Source organism: Crotalus tigris, unplaced genomic scaffold, assembly GCF_016545835.1.
Source record: "Crotalus tigris isolate CLP2741 ecotype Arizona unplaced genomic scaffold, ASM1654583v1 scf7180000020588.15403103151:6194809, whole genome shotgun sequence".
NCBI lineage: Eukaryota > Metazoa > Chordata > Lepidosauria > Squamata > Viperidae > Crotalus > Crotalus tigris.
In genome coordinates, this window is record NW_024098092.1 from 3,451,735 (window position 1) to 3,471,580 (window position 19,846).

General features: G+C 42.9%; 1 protein-coding gene across 3 annotated transcripts; it reads right to left on the reverse strand.

The window, feature by feature from the left end:
- Window positions 1–361: 361 nt before the first annotated feature.
- SCNN1D (sodium channel epithelial 1 subunit delta) lies at window positions 362–18,902 on the reverse strand. 3 transcript variants are annotated; one of them, XR_005559643.1, is made up of 12 exons: window positions 18,513–18,902; window positions 17,742–17,955; window positions 15,686–15,879; window positions 12,911–13,014; window positions 11,339–11,502; window positions 10,207–10,305; window positions 9,486–9,603; window positions 8,456–8,534; window positions 7,782–7,839; window positions 6,507–6,565; window positions 1,628–1,747; window positions 362–477 (listed from the first exon to the last, which is right to left on the reverse strand). XR_005559643.1 is itself a non-coding variant. In XM_039367233.1 (12 exons), exons 1-12 carry the CDS (start codon window positions 18,842–18,844, stop codon window positions 5,678–5,680), a joined length of 1,911 nt encoding a protein of 636 aa, XP_039223167.1. In that variant the 5' UTR covers window positions 18,845–18,902; the 3' UTR covers window positions 4,155–5,677. The 3 variants fall into 3 exon arrangements, 2 of the variants coding, with proteins under 2 accessions (XP_039223167.1, XP_039223168.1); XM_039367233.1 differs by lacking the exons at window positions 362–477; window positions 1,628–1,747 and adding exons at window positions 4,155–6,091; window positions 6,197–6,272; XM_039367234.1 differs by lacking the exons at window positions 362–477; window positions 1,628–1,747 and adding an exon at window positions 6,154–6,365.
- Window positions 18,903–19,846: the final 944 nt, after the last annotated feature.

Genomic DNA, 19,846 nt, shown 5'->3' on the forward strand with positions numbered 1-19,846 from the left:
GTTTCACTACCCTACCAGGTGGTAGCATCAATGCTCAGGAATATTCCAGCTGTTAACTGAGCTAGGCAGGTAAGCAGCAGTCAGCAGGCAAGAATTACTATTTATTTCGTATGGCCTAACAGAATGTAGCATTAGCGCATCCAGTCCACAAAAACAGCCCATAAAATGTGTATCAAAATATGAAAAGCCAGTGCACTGAATTATTTTAAAAGCACATAATACAAATGATAAATACAATTATGAACAAAATTAAATTATATGTGAGTACTTAGGTAGAGTGGCTAAACGTATGGCTGGATGTCTAGATTGTTTAGCCATCGGAACAGCGGTGCCCTCGAAATGATGTAGTTTCTGCAGGGATCCAGGAAATCTTCTGAGTTTGCAGGACATTCCCAAAGTCACAGAGGTGCTTTTTCAAAAGGCATCTGGACATTCTGTGTTTTTTCTCTTGAAGACCATGGAGGAGAAGCAAAACATCTTCAAGAGAAAAAAAAAACACAGAACATTCAGGGGCCTTTTGAAAAAAGCACCTTTGTGACAACCATGACCATTGAGAATCTCCATAGTCAGTGAGATAGCAGGCAGGAATATTCTGGTTGTTAATACTCCAGTTGCATGAGATTAACAACATCTGGTACTCTTAATTTCCCCCAATTTTTCCTTCCGTCCTTTTGCCTGCTTTACAAGGCAGGTTAGAGCAGCGGTTCTCAACCTGTGGGTCGGGACCCCATTTGGGGTCGAACGACCATTTCACGGGGATCGCCAAACAACGCAGTCCGCCATTTTTTCCCCCTTTTCCTTAGCTGTGCTACTCCCTTTTATTCTATTGGCTTTTGAAAGCCAATAGAACAGACTCTCTTGAATAGAGTCTAATTCTATTGGCTTTCCAAAGCCAATAGGAATTGTCCAGGCTGTCTCTGCCCTGCTGAGCCCGCCAAAAGTCCCATTCTGCAAACGGTGCTGCACCAGTTGAGTAGTCCTCGACTTACGACCGGTTGAGTAGCCCTCGACTTACGACTGGTTGGGGGTCGCGGCATTAAAAAGGTTGAGAACCACTGGGTTAGAGTGAAAGCGAGCGTTATGGGATCAGATGGGGTTCTAGGGCCAGGATGGTGATTGATGGCTATAGGGGAATTTAAATTACTCCTTCTGAAGTTACAGCCATCCCTGGAAGCTCAAATAGTTAAGGAACAGGTGAAGCCAAGAGCAGATATGTAACCGTAAACATTTCTCATTTCTTCATCTTTTCCTTGTCTTGGCCAAGTCGTCGTTTTGCCCAAGTCGTCTCCTTTTTCAACCCTGTTGACCTGCAACTCCCCTCACAAATCCAGTTTCAGTTCTGTAACCCCGTCCCAAATTCTGAGAATGCAGTCCGCCTATGCCATACATGCCCTTCTGCCGAAACGGAGAAGTTCTGTAACACTGGAAACCTTTGTATCGCTTTGCTGACTTGGATTGAAACTGACTTGTCTCTCTGGCCCGTTTTAGTTCTGGAACAGGGAGCAGTAAATTACAGCCTTGGGTAATAAATGGCTATGCACGACTTTCATAAACATATGCAGACCAAAACCAAACAAAAGTATGTATTATGTATATATATATATAAAAAATAAGATTAAGACCTCACCGAAGATGCTTGCAAAGACAAATCTCTTGATTCTTGCATGGGAGGGACCTTCAAATTATTCTTCCAAAGCTCAGATATAGTCTTGGCTTGCTTCCAGATAAAGCTGGCTGAATTTTGATACTGTTGGAATCAATGAAATAAATTGGTCACCAAGAGGTTAATTGAATTAAGTGCAACTGAGTTTACTGGGGGATCTAACTGAATGGATGGATGCTCCGGAAACACGCAATTCTAAATCCAGATTAATTCTTGGTTGAACAGGTGATGCTCAAACAAATGAAGGATATTACGGGTTATTGTCATGGTTCATACAATACAGTACCTGGATTGAAACTACCCCACCCAAACATGTTAGGAAAACTCAACCTTTATGTTTCTAGCAAACATATGGTGGTTTTAAGGGGCTGAGCTGGGCAGATCTTGTTTCAGTCATGGAATGTGCCCCCTTTTACGACTTTTCTGGCCTCAGTTGTTAAGTTAAGAGGCTAATAGCGCTCTTTTTTTTTAACGCAGCTCTTGCGAATCTGCATGATTCTGTATTCCCAACTATAAGCATGTTTGTCCAACCTTTTCTTACAAAAAGGGCAATGAGTGCCGTTTTATTTTAATACTGTGCTGCAATAATATCCCCTTTGGTATATCGGGCCGTTTTGAGGACAACGAAATCCATGGTGGATTTTTTTTTTTTTTTTTTACTTCCTTGGGTGTGAATCATCATTGCAATGCTACTCCTCCCTCTGCCAAGTATCTCCGTTCACGGATTGGTTCATGACCTGCATTTCTACCCATCCTTTCCTTTCCATGCCAGTTTATCTTTCTCTTTTTGTCTTCAGAGTCAGACCAATCTTTCTGGTAGGGTTGAATGAGCTGTCAGTCAAGTGTCAGGATTGGTGCCGCTGTTTGGAACTAAAGTGTTACCCACTGCAACAACCAACCAACAGCTCAGCCAAGATTAAGAGGCTTAGCCTCAGTCTGCCGTGCTCGTTTGGAAAGCTGGTAGCAGACGTGTTGGCTTGCCACTGTAAAGGAGTAGTTGTAGGTTGCCCAAGAAACGAAGTGCGTAACGCCCAAGCTAGCTTGGCTAACCTTGTGCTCCGTGTGACAATGAAGTCAGCAAGCTGAGAGAGATGTGTGAGTTAGCCCTTCTTCAGGACAGAAAGGCATACCTGGTTTTATTTATTATATTCATAGGCTACCCATTTCACAGAAATGGGATTCTAGGCAGCATTTAATGAAACCATTTTAAAAACCAGTAATTACAAAAGCATTTTAGGATTAAAACATGAAATCCATTTATCCTGTCTGTCTGTCTGTCTATCTATCTATCTATCTATCTATCTATCTATCTATCTATCTATCTATCTATCTATCTATCTATCTATCTACCTAAAAGGCGAGGGAAAGCATAACATGTGACACACAATGTAGGCAATTCATTTAAAACCCCGTGTCCTTGAGATAACCTCCCCCCCCCCAGTTTATTGACATAAACAGATTTTAAGGAACTTCTGGAAGGGCATCAAGGCTGGGACCACGTGCATGTTGGATGTGTGTGATGCTCCATAGGGTGGGACCCACGCCAGAAAAGGTCTGTCTAGACGTAATTCCTTAGCAGACGGGATTTGAAGCATACCTCTTCTGCTGGACTTGATGGGATGGGTAATTGGGAAGAGGCAGTCTCTCAAATAAACTGGCCCCATACCATAAATGGCGTTCAAGGTCAAAACTCTGGATCAAGTGATTAGGAAAATGGATCTACACTTATGTTTATATGTATGTGAGTAGATGGATGGATGGATGTATGATCTGATGATATTGAAAGACAACAAAACAATCCAAACAAATTCCTGTCTAACATTTCAACTTTCCAAAATCAAAAGAATGGACAAACAACACACAAGTAAAATAAGCTATTAAATGACACCAGGTAAGCCAAAAAGTTTCAGTTTTTTTTTAATCTTCCCACTCATACAAACACACATCCCAAATAATTTACAGTCAGATATTCATGTTTACAATTACATCCAGATCTCAGTAGCAGCACAACAGTTAGAGAAATAAAATCAAAATGAAAGGGGAGAGAAAAGGAACGCTGACTATCACAGGTTTCTTATGACACAATTTCATCTAGGCTGATTCAGAGAAGTCTGTCCATCCCCTGCAAAGAGAGCTTTCATACCTGAGGTTAACACACCTCTGCCTGCCAGAGATCTGGGGAAAGGGGGGGGGGTTGTTTGAAAATATTGACTTTCCAGAACTACTGGGCTGGTTGCAGTTGGAAGAGGCGATTGGCTTGCTGTAGTACAAGGTGTCTTATGTTCCTTGATATCTTTCTAGAAGGTGTGTTTGGTTTTGGTTTCAACTGCCATTAGTCTCTGCAAATGAGACCAAGGCGGAGTGTTTCTGCTCAGCTATGCTACATTGCAAACTGTCTCACTGCATTCTTCTTCTACTCAGTTTCCTGTCTCCCTTTTCCCACCAATAGTCATTCTTTGTTCTTTGGCTCCCTGAGGAGTATCCCCTCCTCAACTGTTTTTTTTTTTTTTTTTTTTGAACTCTTATTCTTGGAGATTCCCTCTTGTCCATGAATGGTGCCATTTTGGCTTTGTTCAGAATCAGAAGTTAGAGAACATGAATTTCACAGAATGTATGTATCAGTTGGGAATTTGACATGGGTAGCTGAGTTAAGGTATTAACTTGTTTTGTCTAGCAACATGTGAACGGGAGTGATAAAACGGATCCTCTCAATATAATTTGCATTTTGGCCTCCAGCAGCGGAGTTGATTCTTAAAAGAATTTAATAGCATATCCCCAATTCTCTGATTTCTGTCTAAGGAAAAAGCTTCCTTCGCTCCAGATCCGAAACTGCCATGCCAAAGCTACCTCTGCTGAGAATCGGCAAACATTCTACCACTCACATTTTGCTTGCAGAAATTCTTATTTCCTTCTAGTCTGATCTAAAAATAAACTTGCTGATGTTAGCCATAATTGGCAAAAGTGACCACTGAAATGTATTCCCGGCAGGAGATCATATTCAACCAGTCTGAAGGTTGGTTATTGCCAGCGAACCACCGAAATGTAGCTGCATGCAGCTATTTTCCTTTCCTGCCTGAGGGCTTGACTATACTCAGTTTCAGAAAAAGACTAATTTTTGATTTGCATTGTCTTGCATTGCGATAACTATTGCTCTGTGCCTTTGCCTGTTTAACTTAGGGAACATCGAACTTCACATTGTAAAAGAGGAACAAAACATCAAAAGCACCTAACGTAGATTTTACAGGTCAACCCAAGCACAAAAAGTCCTTTCGCTCAAACGAAGAGCACAGATGACTGTTACCACATCCTTCCAAGATCCTGGACCTGCTGATAACGCAGACAATACAGAGCGTTTCCTTGTAAATGTCCACTGAGAGGCATTTTTTAAAAAAAAAATATGGGAGTGGTTTAACATTTAACCTGAGCAAATCTGTGAAATGTCGAGGATCCCAATTTTTTTGTAGTCAAGGGTGCCCAGCTGAATCTGGTTTTCTCAGAATGGCTTCAAGTCAAAACTAAGACAGATTTTTTTTATATAGGGAACTGATCAACCGCCAGGTAGTCTCCCACTGCCCCAGCTCACAAAAAGTAGACCTCAAAACAACATGGCGCATTACTTTCAAAAGAGGCTGCGGAACAGCTCAAAATAAAACTGATTATCCATAGGACAAATATTGCAACAGAAGTAACGAAATGAAGAAACATTTTCAAGTCGATCCAGGAATTCGTCTGCATGCAGTGTCAACTGCCTCGACCGTGGGAGAAGAGGAGGGCACACCTCCATGACCTAGCCCATGGAGGAAGTCCTGTCTTTCACTTACAGGCATGGTCGCTGATCTGCCCCAGCACCATCTGAAAAACCTGGAAGAGGAAAGTCACAAATTCCACCACCTGTTGAATGCCCAATCCCATGGGTCCTATCCTTTTGGCTTTGAGATTTCCAAGTGTGGGGAATTGGCCACTTCCTTCGCAGGCTCCATTTCCTCCGTCCTTTGTGAATCTCTTCCAATGCCGTTAACTCTTGGGATCCTGGCACGTCCCTTGGTCTTCTTGGTGCTTAAATCTGTGAAGAACCACGGGTGGATATAGTTCTGGCATCTGATGTTTGTTATATTTGGAATACGGGGGGAGCCCCTCGTCGTGGACGAAGGACGGATTCTCGTGGGTGGCCTGAGATTTCTCTGCATCTTGGTCTGGGGCCAAGCCTTCTTCAATGGAGCGGTATTTCTCCAAAGTCAAACTCACATTTGGCACCTTAGGGGGACTTGACACCTTGTGTCTTCTCTTAGCCGTAAGCCGCCGATAGAAGAAAATGAGAGATAAGATGGTGACATCCACAAGGAATTCAAACATCTCGACCACCGAGAGTACAGACGATCCAAACCAAAGGCTCCATTGGCTTCCCATGTTGGACATCACCAGGGTCACCTAAACCCAAATAAAATATTAACCGTACAGTTAGTCGTTTCAAACATTGTTCTCTTCCTGGCATAAAGCGTACCCATGAAAGAGGAATCTCTCCTCCCAACTTACATTATATTCTGGAGATTCATCCCAAGAGTAGTAATCTAATTGCTCATAGAAAATATTCACCTTGGCAATATCCTTGCTGAAATGGAGGAAAGAAAACGTGAGCAATCCAAATTTCTCTAGCATAAAGTTTCTCCTTGAATCTGTATTTCATAAAAAAAACAACAACACCCTGATAAAAACAGAAAAAATTTCATTAGTACCTGAAGAAAACTGTCGTTCTTCCTATCAGGAAAGCAAACAAGCCATGCGCCATCTGCAAAAGAAGTGTAGGATTCCTCCAACCAAAGAACAAGACTATCCGGTAACTCACCTGTTTGTGGTGGTGATGTTGTACCTGTTGTCTGCCTGCAGTGCTCTGTGAATCCATTTCTGAAATGGAATCGCAGGGACTAAAATTAAAATGTGAAAGGGGCTGTAAGAAGACGAAAGCTGCACGCCAGATGGGGAGAACTGGTAGCAATAGGGAGTCCAGCAAAGGATTCTGACTAATCTCTGTAAGGATGAGGTGGGAAAAATTGGAGATTTTTTTTTTTTTTTTGAAAATCATACTCAAAGGAAGAGCATGGGATACCTGCTCCCGTTTGAAAGTTTGATGTAGAGCAGTGGTTCTCAACCTGTGGGTCGGGACCTCATTTGGGGTCGAATGACCATTTCACGGGGGTCGCCAAACGACGCAGTCCGCCATTTTTTCCCCCCTTTTCCTTAGCTGTGCTACTCCCTTTTATTCTATTGGCTTTTGAAAGCCAATAGAATAGACTCTCTTGAATAGAGTCTAATTCTATTGGCTTTCCAAAGCCAATAGGAATTGTCCAGGCTGCCTCTGCCCTGCTGAGCCCGCCAAAAGTCCCCTTCTGCAAACGGTGCTGCACCCGTTGAGTAGTCCTCGACTTACGACCGGTGGAGTAGTCCTCGACTTAAGACCGGTTGGGGGGTCGCGGCATTAAAAAGGTTGAGAACCACTGATGTAGAGTGACTGGCCCAAAGTCAGCCAAGGAGTTTTGGTGGGCTTGCAAAAACATCTTCCTCCTTGGGCAAAAGGATAGATTTCTTTTTCTGGCTCAACTTCCAGAACTTCCATGTTGCAGTTGGCAAGGCTGCAGCTCCCCACGGGCTGGGATGGTTTGCTGGAATTCTTATCTCTTCTCTCTGAATTCAGAGTTTGTAGTGTCTGAAGTCCGCCTTATCTCACCTCTTTTTGCTATTTGCTCTCAGTTTCATAACCACAGTTTTGAGTTTTGTTTTTTTTTTAAAAAAAACTATTTGCTTGACCTTCTATGCTTGCATATGGATGTATATATGTATACATACATGTGTCTCTGTGTGTGAATTGTTATTCCTGAAAGGTGCCTCATAAATGATGATCCTTATCCTATTTATAACTCAGGGTGTGCTCTGTCTGTTCTCAGCCATCCTAGATCAGGAGGAGGATGGACAGCTTCCAAATTCTTTCAAGAAATGTGGGATGGAAGCAATGCTACGGGAGTATCTTTAATTGTTATGTTGTCCATTGTAAGTCATTACTACTTTTTCCCCTGTTCCCATTCTGTGCAAAAGGAAAAACAAAAACCCAACATCTTTGCTTTACCTCAGATTTAGTTGATGGCCAGTTAGCGTATCCCGCGGAGAGTTTGTACCAAGTTTCTCTGCCAATGACATAGAGTTTGCTGTTAATTCCACACCAATCCAGCAAGTTTGCATTCATATTTACCTCAAATAAATTACAGTGGGGTCATTGTAATTCTATAAGATGATAAAAAATGAACTGGGCATACAAATCTTTGTCAAACATCTGTATGTGTGAGGGTTTTTTCCCCTCCTGCAAGATTATCTTCTTTTTAAATCACATCTGTGGCAACCAATACATTTATTTCTGAACGTCTTGTTTAGTTGCTCATTTTTCTTGCCCTCCCACTACATCAAAGAGGCTTTCCACCTTCTTTCATGGGAGTTTTTCCCTCAAGCATCTTGCAAAATGCCACTCCTCGTTCGTGGGATCAGTGCCCCGCACAGCTGCTTTCTGCTGGAAGCTAGCAGAACATGTTCCTGTGGCGGGAAAGGTGGCCCAGTTGACTTGAAAAGGTGGCCCAACTGACTTGAAAATTCAAGTCTGCAGCAGCTTATACGCCTACATGCACCCTTGGAGGATCTGAAGCATGGAAGGAGATGAGATTTCCATGGGACAGACCGTGAACAGCAGAAAACAAGGGGAGGCAAACCTGCTATTAGTCAGTCACACATGAACATTCCTCTGCTACTCACTTGCACAGCTTAGGGCACTCGTTGAAGCAGATTAAATGGTGGTCGGTCAGCTCTTTGTACAGCAGATAGAAGCAATGACCTGGGGAAGAGAGGAATGGGGTCAATAGAAGGCAACTGCCACAGGTAAATTGCAGCTGAAAATTCACCCAGGTTGGAAGATCTCAAAGGGGCTGTTTCCAGATAAATACAGCTGGACTGTCACTTCCTATTTACAGCTGAGCAATGTCTGGTTTTTCCCTTCCCGTTTCCAACTGAATAACATTGGATCAGGCTGCTCTCCAAATGCTAAACATGAGTGGGCGTTCAGGCTGCCTTCTCCTCAGTGAGACTTTGAAAAGACAGATTACGGAATAGACAGGCAAAGCAAAGATTACCCCCCCCTCCTTTTTTCTCAAGAAGCCCACATCAATTTCTCAGTAAATGCACCAGCCCTTTGAGAAAGTCCAGAAGAGGAACCAAAAACTACAAGTACAAACACTGCCTTTATTGTAATGTTACAATAATACAATCTTGCAGATAAGATTGCAAGATTGCCTTTATGTTTCCGAGAATTAGGGAGAGTTGCTTCTGAGATGTTTCCCCCACCCAGTTCCTCCTGTGGGCTGAGAGATCTCTTTTCAGACCGCTTCCTTCTATCTCCCAAGGTTGTTCTCACAGTCCATTACAGAATGGGACCATCATGGCAAAATAAACAGGACTCGAATTGCAAAAAAAAAAAAAAAAGATAAAAGAAAATGTCCTCCCTTGTCAAACTGTACTGCACCTTTGTGAAACAAAAGATGGTATTGAAGCTCGTAAAATCTATAACATGAGGACTCATTTTGGCATCAGGTGGCACAAAGAAAAGGCAGCTCTTTGAGTTTCAAAACGGTAGCAGGGGCAACAGGTACTGTAGGTTGCCCATCTCCCCACCCCGATAGAGATTGCCTCTGTCTAACATACAGTGAAGCAAGACCCTCAGCCAGCTTAGAGAGAAAGATGTGAAGGAGGCCAGCCAGACCAATGGTCCTTGTCAATCGTGATTCCTTACCCCAGGCAGGATGTTTATTGTAGTTGCAATACTCGGCTCCCGAAGGTAGCGGGTAAAAATAATATCCGCAGCCACACTTCTCAACCATATGATGCTGGAAGCAAGAATGCAAGCAGGCCTGCAAAACGGCGAAACGGCAATGTTGGTGGGAGAGCAGATCAAGAGAAAAGGGACTTTCCTCACGGGCTGAACGTGGGACATTCGCTAGATGGCACGAGGAGCGTGGGTTAAGAGGAGCAGTGAGGGCTATAGCCAACTGAGGAACACGAAAATTAGACTGCTCTGGGAGTGAGCGGGGAAAAAGATCTCTTGACAAGACGATAAGATGCTGAATTTCATACCGGGATTGCAATTAAATTCATAGCCCAGGCAGTGGGAAAATTGGAGCTGGATATTGTTTGAAGGGGACCCGCGTTAAATATATACATATGTTTATACAGTGTAGTGATGGCTGCCAACTGGGAAGACATGAAAAAGAGGGACTAGACAATGGACAAGTTCAATAGCTCATAATGACTGTTATCTGGACTCCGGTATCAAGATCACTTCCTAAGGAGTTCAGTGACTAAAAGGGTGCAGCAATCTTTGGATTTTCCAAGAGAAATTCTCGGAATTCTGGACTTCTTTTCTTGGTCATCACTTTGGGCCAGGGTCAACTGAGATGGCCAGGATTCCAAGACGAGACATGAACAGATAAATGAGGACCATGGCCTCTTCATACCTGCAGCGTATATGTGCTGTTGTAGAGTAACTTGATGTTGACATCTTCCCCATTATTGGTACATAGGCCGTAACTCCCACCCAAGCGGGACACCTCGTCCTATGCCATTGGAAGAGAAAAACAGTATTTTATTGCAATATTCGAATGTCTCCAAACCCAGCTGCTAATGCTTAGTATTGTCTGGACTAGGTTGAAATATTCTGCCTCCATGTCTGTTTGGGAATATGCTCAATTCACTTGCCCTGGCTGGTTGTTTGGGAGGGTATATACGCCTAGAGGATAGTCTAAAATCTATATGGTTAATGGGGTTCCTCAGAGTCAACCCTGAACTGTACAGGTAGTCCTCGACTTACAGCCATTCATTTAGTGACCACTTGAAGTTACAACAGCACTGAATAAAGCAACTTATGATTGCTTTTCACACTTACAACGGTTGAAGAATCCCCATGGTCACGTGATCAAAATTCAGACACTTGGCAACTGGCACGTACTTACGACGGTGGCAGTGTCCTGGGGTCGGGTGAGCCCAAAGAGCCGAGGTGGCGCAGCAGTTAGAGTGCCAGTACTGCAGGCCACTTTAGCTGACTGTGTTCAGCAGGTCAGCGGTTCAAATCTCACCGGCTCGAGGTTGACTCAGCCTTCCATCCTTCCGGGGTAGGTAAAATGAGGACCCAGATTATTGGGGGCAATGTAAATATATATATATATATATATATATATATATATATATATATATATATATATATATATACACGTTGCTTACTGGTGTACACCGCTTAGAGAGTGCTTGCACTTAAAGCGGTATATAAGTCTCATAAATAAATAAATAAATCTCCTTTTATGACCTCCTGACAAGCAAAATCAACGGGGAAGCCGGATTCCCCTTAACCACCCACGTTACTAACTTAACAACTGGAGTGATTCACTTAACAACTATGGCTAGAAAGGTCACAGAATGGGGCCAAACTCACTTAACAACCGTTTTGCTTAGCACGAGAAGCTTAGGGCTCCATTGTAGTCCAAAGGAGAGGACTACCTGTAAATCCCCAGCCAGGCCTGCTAGAGACATAAGACTCTCCCTGACAGCGTTTCCAGTTCTTGAAAGTCGCCTTTGAGAGACCAGCAGGCCCACCTGTTTGATCCCAATGGTGCTTTCGATCCCCGGCCGTATAGCGAAACCTTCATGCTCTAAAAAGGGGGTTTGGTTGTGCCTGTGAATCATGACTTTCACGCCGGCCGTGGTGGACAGCAGAGGGATGTGGTCTTTTTGGTCCACTTTGAGAATAAGAGAGAGGCCTGCATTGGGAAGCAGAAAGGAGGGAGGGAGGGAAGGAGAAACAGGCATTTTAAAATCAGGATTCAGCAAAAGAGGGCAGGGCTCGTTCCCATCCTGCTCAGATTGCACACTTCAGGTGAGGAGGCTGATAGAAACCGAACCTTCCCTGCACATGGCTTGCCTCTGGTGGTGTGATTGGCAAGCATGGGAGAACACTGGCTGTGTGGGTTGTGTTTCGCTTGTGAATTATTCACGGTGACTCTGCAGCCTCCCATGTGAATAGAGAAGGGAGTATCTGCCTCAAGGAAGATGTACTGGCAGAGCTGCATGTGCTTCTATGTTTCCCGTACGGATCGAGGAAGTTCAGATTTCAAACAGATTAGGGATGTGGGGAAATGTTTGTTGACATTTAGTGTAATTTGTACCATCCACACATTTACATGGGCTGAAATGTTATAAATCTTCCACACGCTTTTCTGGCCACTTCTATATTAAAATGGCAGATCTCTAACCGGATGTTTTGGCCTCCCTGAATTCTGAGTTTTTATTGTGGGCCACGCGTGGAACTCTTTGGTGGCGACATTAGATTGTGCAAGTGAACCCCGTTTCTCCTTTGGCTTTTAATGTTTCCATTTTGGTTTCCCTGAGCTGCCCCTCTTTATTAATAGTGCTGGTGTTGTACATAACAAGTACATCTTTTATCATTTTATGCTCCTTCAGGATTGTGTGCTCTACCATATGGTTTTACTGCCTTTTTAAAAACTATATTCTCACGAATTCTACTGTGCATCTCCGGTCAATCTGCAAAAACAATACAGCGATGTTTTTCTAGGACTTTTAAAAACAACAAAAGCTCTGAAAAGCTCAGGGAGATTTAATGCCCGATTTACATCGAAATGGAAAATCTCTGTGACTCAACTATCTTCTTTCTTCAGATCTCTCTAGAGTAACACATTAGTTCTAAAAACAGCGTTAGCATCTCATAAACTTGCTGTCTGCCTGTTTAAACACATCCTGTATCTTATGGCTGCTATGCTCAGAGCAACCTGTATTTAGCACTGGGATCCCCAAATAGCTGCCCAGTTCTGTAGCACTGTTTTCATTCTATCCGCCCTGCCCTCCAGATTGTTTCTCATTGTCTCCACTTTCTTTGTTTTTTATCATTAAGGTGACATGAGGTCATGGGATCCTGCTTCTCCACACTTATTAAAACCAGTCAATTTTTTATATGTATATATCTAGGGGAAACCTACGGGTAGGTGCACGTATCTTTTTCTTCCGAACAGCAGCAGCTTCAGGAATGGTTTTAATCAGCTAGAAAGAATATGCTTGAGCATTATGCCTGGATTTAAAAGAAAAGACCACCTTCCCCAACAATTCAGTTCTAAACTGAGTTTATTACTAACCCTGGCTAACCCAAGTACATACCATAAACAATTCCTGGCTTGAAAGCTTTCCAGAACTTGTCCGTTCCGTTCTTGTTAAGGGTGAAGCAGCTTCCGTAGACAGGATGGTGAAAATGTTCGTGATCGCTGTTGGGAAAAGACAACACAGAAGAAAAATGAAAATAGTGCCAGAATAAATTTGAACTAAGCCCTTTCTGGGTCTGGTGATTGTTAGCAGTGAACCAGTTTTCTCCAAATTTGGAAGGGTTTTATGTTTCATTTGTCCTGGAAGTGATAAACCATGTAAACCAGAGCTTTCCAACCTTTGCAGCTTTGCAGACTGGTGTGGGGGGGAGGGGATGGTTCCAGGTGAGTGGTGGGCAAGTGCACATACGCGCAGCTGCATTTGCACGAGCAGCGGACGTGAGTGCCTGCCACTCGTGCAAATGGAGCTCGCACACTCGCCGCTTCCATGGCCCAGTTCTGAACAGGCTGTGGTCAGGTACTGGGTCAAGACCTGGGGCTTTGGGACCCCTGCTATAAACAATCTTTTTTCATAGAAGATTGTCTCGCCTCATATATGGCCTGCAGCAATATATAGATAGGCTGGGCTAGGAAAGCAATGGGCCTCAAGTCACCCAAGGAGCTCCATAATCAAATCAGCTAAATTGTCCCAGTCCAACACTTTAACTAATACACTACAGTGGTTTCTCCAGGATGGGTTCTGAGAGATTTTAAAAACATGTATCTTTCTAACAGTAAGATTAGATGTACGGTAATCTAAATCTTGTGGAGACCTTGTGCAATCTGTTATATTTACACCTGCTCTGTGGATCGAGTAAAGTTCACATCTGGCAAATTCCTTAGAATATCCAAGCGTTTGTGAATTTCTTAAGTTTTGTCTGGATAAGTCTAAAACAAACGTTTGCTTAGCTAATATGCTGATAGCGTGATGGTTTTGTTTCTTGAGTTCTGAGGAACATGAGGGGGTTGCCTACATTGCAAGAAGGAACAGGTGGAGCAGGAGAAAGATAAACCTGGATTGCATCAATGCCTATTCTGAGCTACAAGGGACACGCTGTTCACCTGATTACGCTCCTAGCGTGCAGTTGAGCATTTCCCCTGTCTGATCAGTTAAACATTAAATTTTCAGTATCTCTAAATATCTCAAATAAATAAGAGAAGACCGAGAAGAAAGAGGCAAGGGGAAAAAGAAAGCCCAAACCAATCAATTTGTCCATCCCGGCGTGTGTTGTTCCAGTGATACAAAGTGAAACCTATCACTTATTTGTGCAATCCGACTAGCTTTGGGCTGGGCGGCTTCGCCATAGGGCAAAAGGGTTAGCAAAGGTAGAAAACCCACCTTTTGACCTCCTGTCCTGTCCAGCTGAGTTTCAAAGCCCTTGCAATGTCCCCAGGATAATGCTCTGGGCGAGTGTCAGGAGAAGTTATTTAACCAGGTGTGGGCAGGTTTACACTGGTTTTATCAGATCGTCCTCAACGCACCACCGCTACTATATGGAAGGCTGATGTGAGCAGGAGAGTGTTGGGCGGCGCCCGGAATAGCTTCAGCCTCCCCTTTACCTCAAGAGACATAGGAACAGGTGGAGTTTGGAGCAATGCCTGGGTTGTCTCCCCTTCAGTGCCCTGGATATATATATATATATATATATATATATATATATATATATATATATATTTAACCCAAAGGAGAAAGCTCTCAACGCCCTGTTACGGAACTTCAGAAACTACTTGATGCCTGTGAAATTGGTGATTTAAAAATAAGGGAGGTGCGCTTGACAGGTGGGGTTAGAAGGGAAGACACTAATGGATCCTGCCGTTGTTTAGAGAATAATCCATTTAATGATCTGTGTTCATTTCCAAAGGGGAATCAGCATGTTAAGAAACTTGCATGGTTTAATAATCATAATCATCATCATCACAATAACAACAACAACAACAACAACAACAACAACAACAATAATAATAATAATAATAATAATAATAATAATAATAATAATAATAAAGTTGGAAGGACCTTGGAGATCACCTAGTCCAACCCCCTGCTCAGGCAGGAAACCCTGTACCATTTCAGACAAATGGCTGTCCAGTCTCTTCTTAAAGACTTCCAGTGTTGGAGCATTCACCGCTTCTGGAGGCAGGTTGTTCCACTGGTTAATTGTTCTCACTGTCAGGAAGTTTCTCCTTAGTTCTAGGTTGCTTCTTTCCTTGGTTAGTTTTCACCCATTGCTTCTTGTCCTGCCTTCAGGCGCTTTGGAGAATAGCTTGACTCCCTCTTCTTTGGGGCAGCCCCTGAGATATTGGAACACTGCTATCCTGTCCCCCCTCGTCCTTCTCTTCATTAAACTAGACATACCCAATTCCAGCAACTGTTCCTTACATGTTTTAGCCTCCAGTTCCATGATCATCTTTGTTGCTCTTCTCTGTACTCTTTCTAGAGTCTCAGCATCTTTTTTACATCGTGGCGACCAAAACTGGATGCAGTATTCCAAGTGTGGCTTTACCAAGGCCTTGTAAAGTGGTATTAACACTTCACGTGATCTTGATTCTATCCCTCTGTTAATGCAGCCTAACACTGTATTGGCCTTTTTGGCAGCTGCAGCACATGGCTGGCTCATATTTAGGTGATTGTCCACTAGGACTCCGAGGTCCCTCTCACAGTTACTACTATTGAACAAAGTACCCCCTGTACTATACCTGTACATTTGGTTTTTCTTCCTGGCTTTGCTTTCACTTCCCAACTTCATCTCCTCGATACACCCCCCTCCCCCCCCTAGCAGATGCAGACTTTGATTACCTTGTTCGGCACGGCTGCCCATCGTATTGGCAAGAATAGATCAGGTTTTTGATGTGACCATCATGTTGAGACATTTTGATAATGGACGGAATCTGCGACATGATATTCATGTAGTGGAAGCTGTACCACTCTTGGATAGCGTCCACTCCGGAAATGTAGACCTTGTTGTAGCAATTTTCGCCTGTTCTGTTGCACTTAGGAACAAAAAGAAAAAAAAAGGAGGGTACAGATGTTCGGATTCTAAGAAGCTATAATATAGACAGTCCTTGACTTATGGCTACAACGGAGCCCAAAATTTTTCTGTGGCTAAACGAGAGAGTTGTTAAGCAGGTTTCGCCTCGTTTTACGAGCTTCCTTGACACAGTTGTGAAGTGAAACTCTGCCTTTGTTAAGTTAGTAACACGGTTGTTGATCGAATCTGGCTTGTTCGAAGGTCGGAAAAGGGGATTCCAAATGTCATAAATGTGAGTCAGTTTGCCAAGGGTTTGAATTTTGCTGGTGTGACCCTGGGGATGCTGCAACGGTCGTGAGTATGAGGAAATGGCCGTAAGTCACTTTTTTCAGTGCCACTGTAAATTCTAACGGTCACGGAATGAACTGTCGTAAGTTGAGGACTACCTGGGCAAGGTTTTGATGTTTGTTACTTCTAGAAAGCTGCCTTCTTGGGCACTGCTTCCTACAATTAAAAACCCACAAATAGAAGACAAGGGACATGTGTCACGTGAGTAGTGGATTCGCTGTCCCTCTGAACCTTGATTATTCTGCTCTAGCTTTTCTCACGTTTAGTTGACATTATTCCCTACGTCTGAGAGAGAAGGAAGGGACCAGAGTAAGAATCAACCTTTTAAAGTAGTTAGAAAACCTCTCTGTTCCCCCCCTCCCCCTTAAATCATTTCTGCTGGGAGGTATTTCTAAATATCTCTCAGCTCTTTGTGCCAGATCAAGGAAAAAAGGTTAACACTGCTGCTGCTAATACGACGTTGAAATTAGATTCATACGTGTACATGGACCACACAACCACACATAGATCTAGAATCCGTGGGTCAAGATACCATGGGATCTTCTCACTCAGCCAGTATCTCATGAGCTGTCCCATGGAAGCGCTGAGCAATACTCCTTGTGTTCCCTAAGCTGTTCTTAATTGCTAGGTTGGCTGCTGGGGTTTAACAATAACACATGCCTTAAGCCCATGATTATTATTTATTTTACAGGTACAAAAGAAGCGAGGCTATTGTGGGAGAGGCAAGAACTGAGCCTTGCACTGGACTGAGTCACGATTAAAAAAAAAAAAAATATCTCCCTCTTTCATCATTATCATTCTACACTAGTAGAAGCTTGCCTCACGTCCTGCAGATCTGATGCCCTGGCTTTCCTAGAGCTCCCAACCAACCGATTGATAATAGAGAAACTCTCTCATCGTGGGGTTATCTCCTTGTGATTAAGAGTTATCTAATCAGCGAATTAAGAAACTCAAGGAAGGTAGCAAGGTTATCGGGCAAAAAGTTATTTCTCTTTTCCAGATCATTACACCGTGAATACAGGTAGTCCTCGACTTACAACCGTTCGCTTAGTGACCGTTTCAAAGTTACAACGCGTCAAAAAAGGCAACGGATGACCATTTTTTTACCCTTACAACCTTTGCAGCATCCCCATGATCAGGTGATCAAAATTGAGAGGCTTGGCCACTGGCCGTTGCTGCGTCCCAAGGTCATGTGATCACCTTTTGCGACCCTTTTGAACAAGCAAAATCAATGGGGAAGCCAAATTCACTTACCAACCAACCGGGTTACTAACTTACCAACTGCAGTGATTCAGTTGTGGCAAGAACAGTCATAAAATGGGGCAACACTCACTTAACAATTGTCTCACTTAAGAGAAATTGTGGGCTCAGTTGTGGTCGTTAAGTCGAGGACTACCTGTACTAAATGTTAAGTTCTCATTGATCTCTTGTTCAGAGGATGACACTCTCTGTCTACGTTGAGAATCCTAAATTTGATGCAAGTTGTCAATAAAGGAAGGGATTGCAAAGGGGGGGGGAGGGAGGAGTTCCACTTACCAGCCGAAAACCCACTTTCCCACCCATCTTCACTAGGGCGATATTACGATCCAGATGAAACGTGGAGCGGTTGGCCTTGCCAGGATTTTCTTCGGAAAAGTTGATACTGACGTCTTCTAGAGTGCTCTTAGGAATGTGGAAGCCGTATAAATTGTACAAGGTCTCTCTCGCTAGGTTATCCAGTTTAGCTATATCTTGATTGACTGGGCTGATCCTGGGAAGAGGGTAGACATGACAAAGGATGATAAAAGCCTCCAAGATCTTGTTTGGGAGGAAGTACTAGCCTATTCCCTAAACACTCTAGTATGCTGGGTTATGCTAACCATCCCATTAATTAAGCTTGATTAATCTCCAGGAACCTTTGCACTCACCGTCAACAATCCTCCAGGACCTCAGCAAGAGCTAAAATCGGTTCAGATGTCTAGAGCCATAACACTGGCCTCATTACTCTCTGATCCCTGATTGGCTACGACAGCCATATAAATTTATTTATTCAATCTGCAAGCTGCTTCTGTTCTCCAAGTGACGATAAGAGAGGAACGCTACATAAAGACTAGAACCCGGTGAAAACAGTAAAAACCACAACACTATAGATTATAAATCAGAGGAGGAAGCACCGAGTACTAAAGAATAATATCCTTGGAACAACTACAACAATGAATATAGTAGGGAAACTACTTTGGTTCAATTTCCCCAAATTCAGAAGGGGTGGAGGAGTGTGTGTGTGTGTGTGTGTGTGTGTGTGTGTGTGTGTGTGTGTGTGGAACTTACCTATAAGGATTCAAAGTGCAAAGGGTGACGGCAGGGAACATCTTGGGTTCTGAATGAACAGACATTGACATGACGACGGGATAGGCCCAGTACTGGTTGAAGATCAGCGCAAACTGCCAGTAGAGCATAGCAAAGCTGGTTAAGAAGAGCAGAGTCCAAAACGCTGTCTTCATCTTATTGCTGTTCGAGCAGACCAGGCGGATGGTGCCATGGATCGTGGTGTTTAGACAAAAGAACTCAAACAGGTCCCTGAAAGAGCTGTAAAACTCAATCAGGGCTGCGTCGTCCTCTTTTGCTTCTGCCTCTGCTTCTTTCGGCAAATCTTCCCCCATTCTCTAAACTTGGAACAGAAGTTTGGAATTCTCAATTAGGGCAACCCGGAGGCAAATGTCAGAGTCAGGCTCTCTTTATAATCCATCAGTCCTCTTTCTCTATTTCCCACCCACCCCCCTTCTTCAAGTTTGAGAATTCCCAAGCCGTGTGATTAATCCAGCGCCTGGAATCTATCTCGATGTCTGTAACAAGTCCTCGTTCTTACAAACCTCAAATTGCTCCCCAGGTCCAATAATTGTCCCGAAGAAGGAGTGAGGAATTTAAATCACAGGATACAGCTTTTGGGAGTATCGTTCTATTTCCCAGATTTCAACACTGACTGGTTACATGTGTCAGTACTAGTTGTGAATTGCAGTGTTCCATGGATGGGCTGATAGATTGTTTTGGATTTTGAAAGACTTGTCAAATGTACAAAGGGAATACAGCAGCAGTCTTAAGATACAGCTGTTTCTTCACTCTTGGAACCTATGCTAAAATCTGATTAGGCAACATTTTTTTTAATTTATCATTTTAATATATATATATATATATATATATATATATATATATATATATATATATATATATATATATATATATATATATATATATACACCTATTTCCAAGAAGTCCTAACAACAATAACTAAAAAAAACCCAGAGCAAAATCTTTATAAGATACTGCTCTCTGCTGGTTGCAACTGAAGACAGCCAAATGCTTACTGGATATAACACTGGACAGAATAAGTAAAAATATTCATACACATATTTTCAAGGCTTTCCACAAAAAAATGTTCCACCTCAGGCAAATTTGGAAGTTTCAGACTTATATGATATAAGCTTTTTAGTTGATTGTTTTAGGAATTTCATGGCTACAGAAGCTTGAAGAAATAAAAAAGGAGAGAAGCTACAGGGAAATGAAAGGAACAATCATTTCCCTTTACAAATGTGTCTGTAGGGACTGCATTTTTGGAAGGGTTTGGAAGAAGCATCTATATCTGGATGGCAGTTACTAAATTCATC

Coding starts and splice junctions, on each gene's coding strand:
- SCNN1D (XM_039367233.1), bottom strand. CDS start 18,844: ATGGGGGAAGATTTGCCGAAAGAAGCAGAGGCAGAAGCAAAAGAGGAC. Junction 13,015..15,685: donor GGGCAGCCGTGCCGAACAAG/GTAATCAAAGTC, acceptor TTTTCCCAACAG/CGATCACGAACATTTTCACC. Junction 8,535..9,485: donor CAATAAACATCCTGCCTGGG/GTAAGGAATCAC, acceptor TCTCTTCCCCAG/GTCATTGCTTCTATCTGCTG.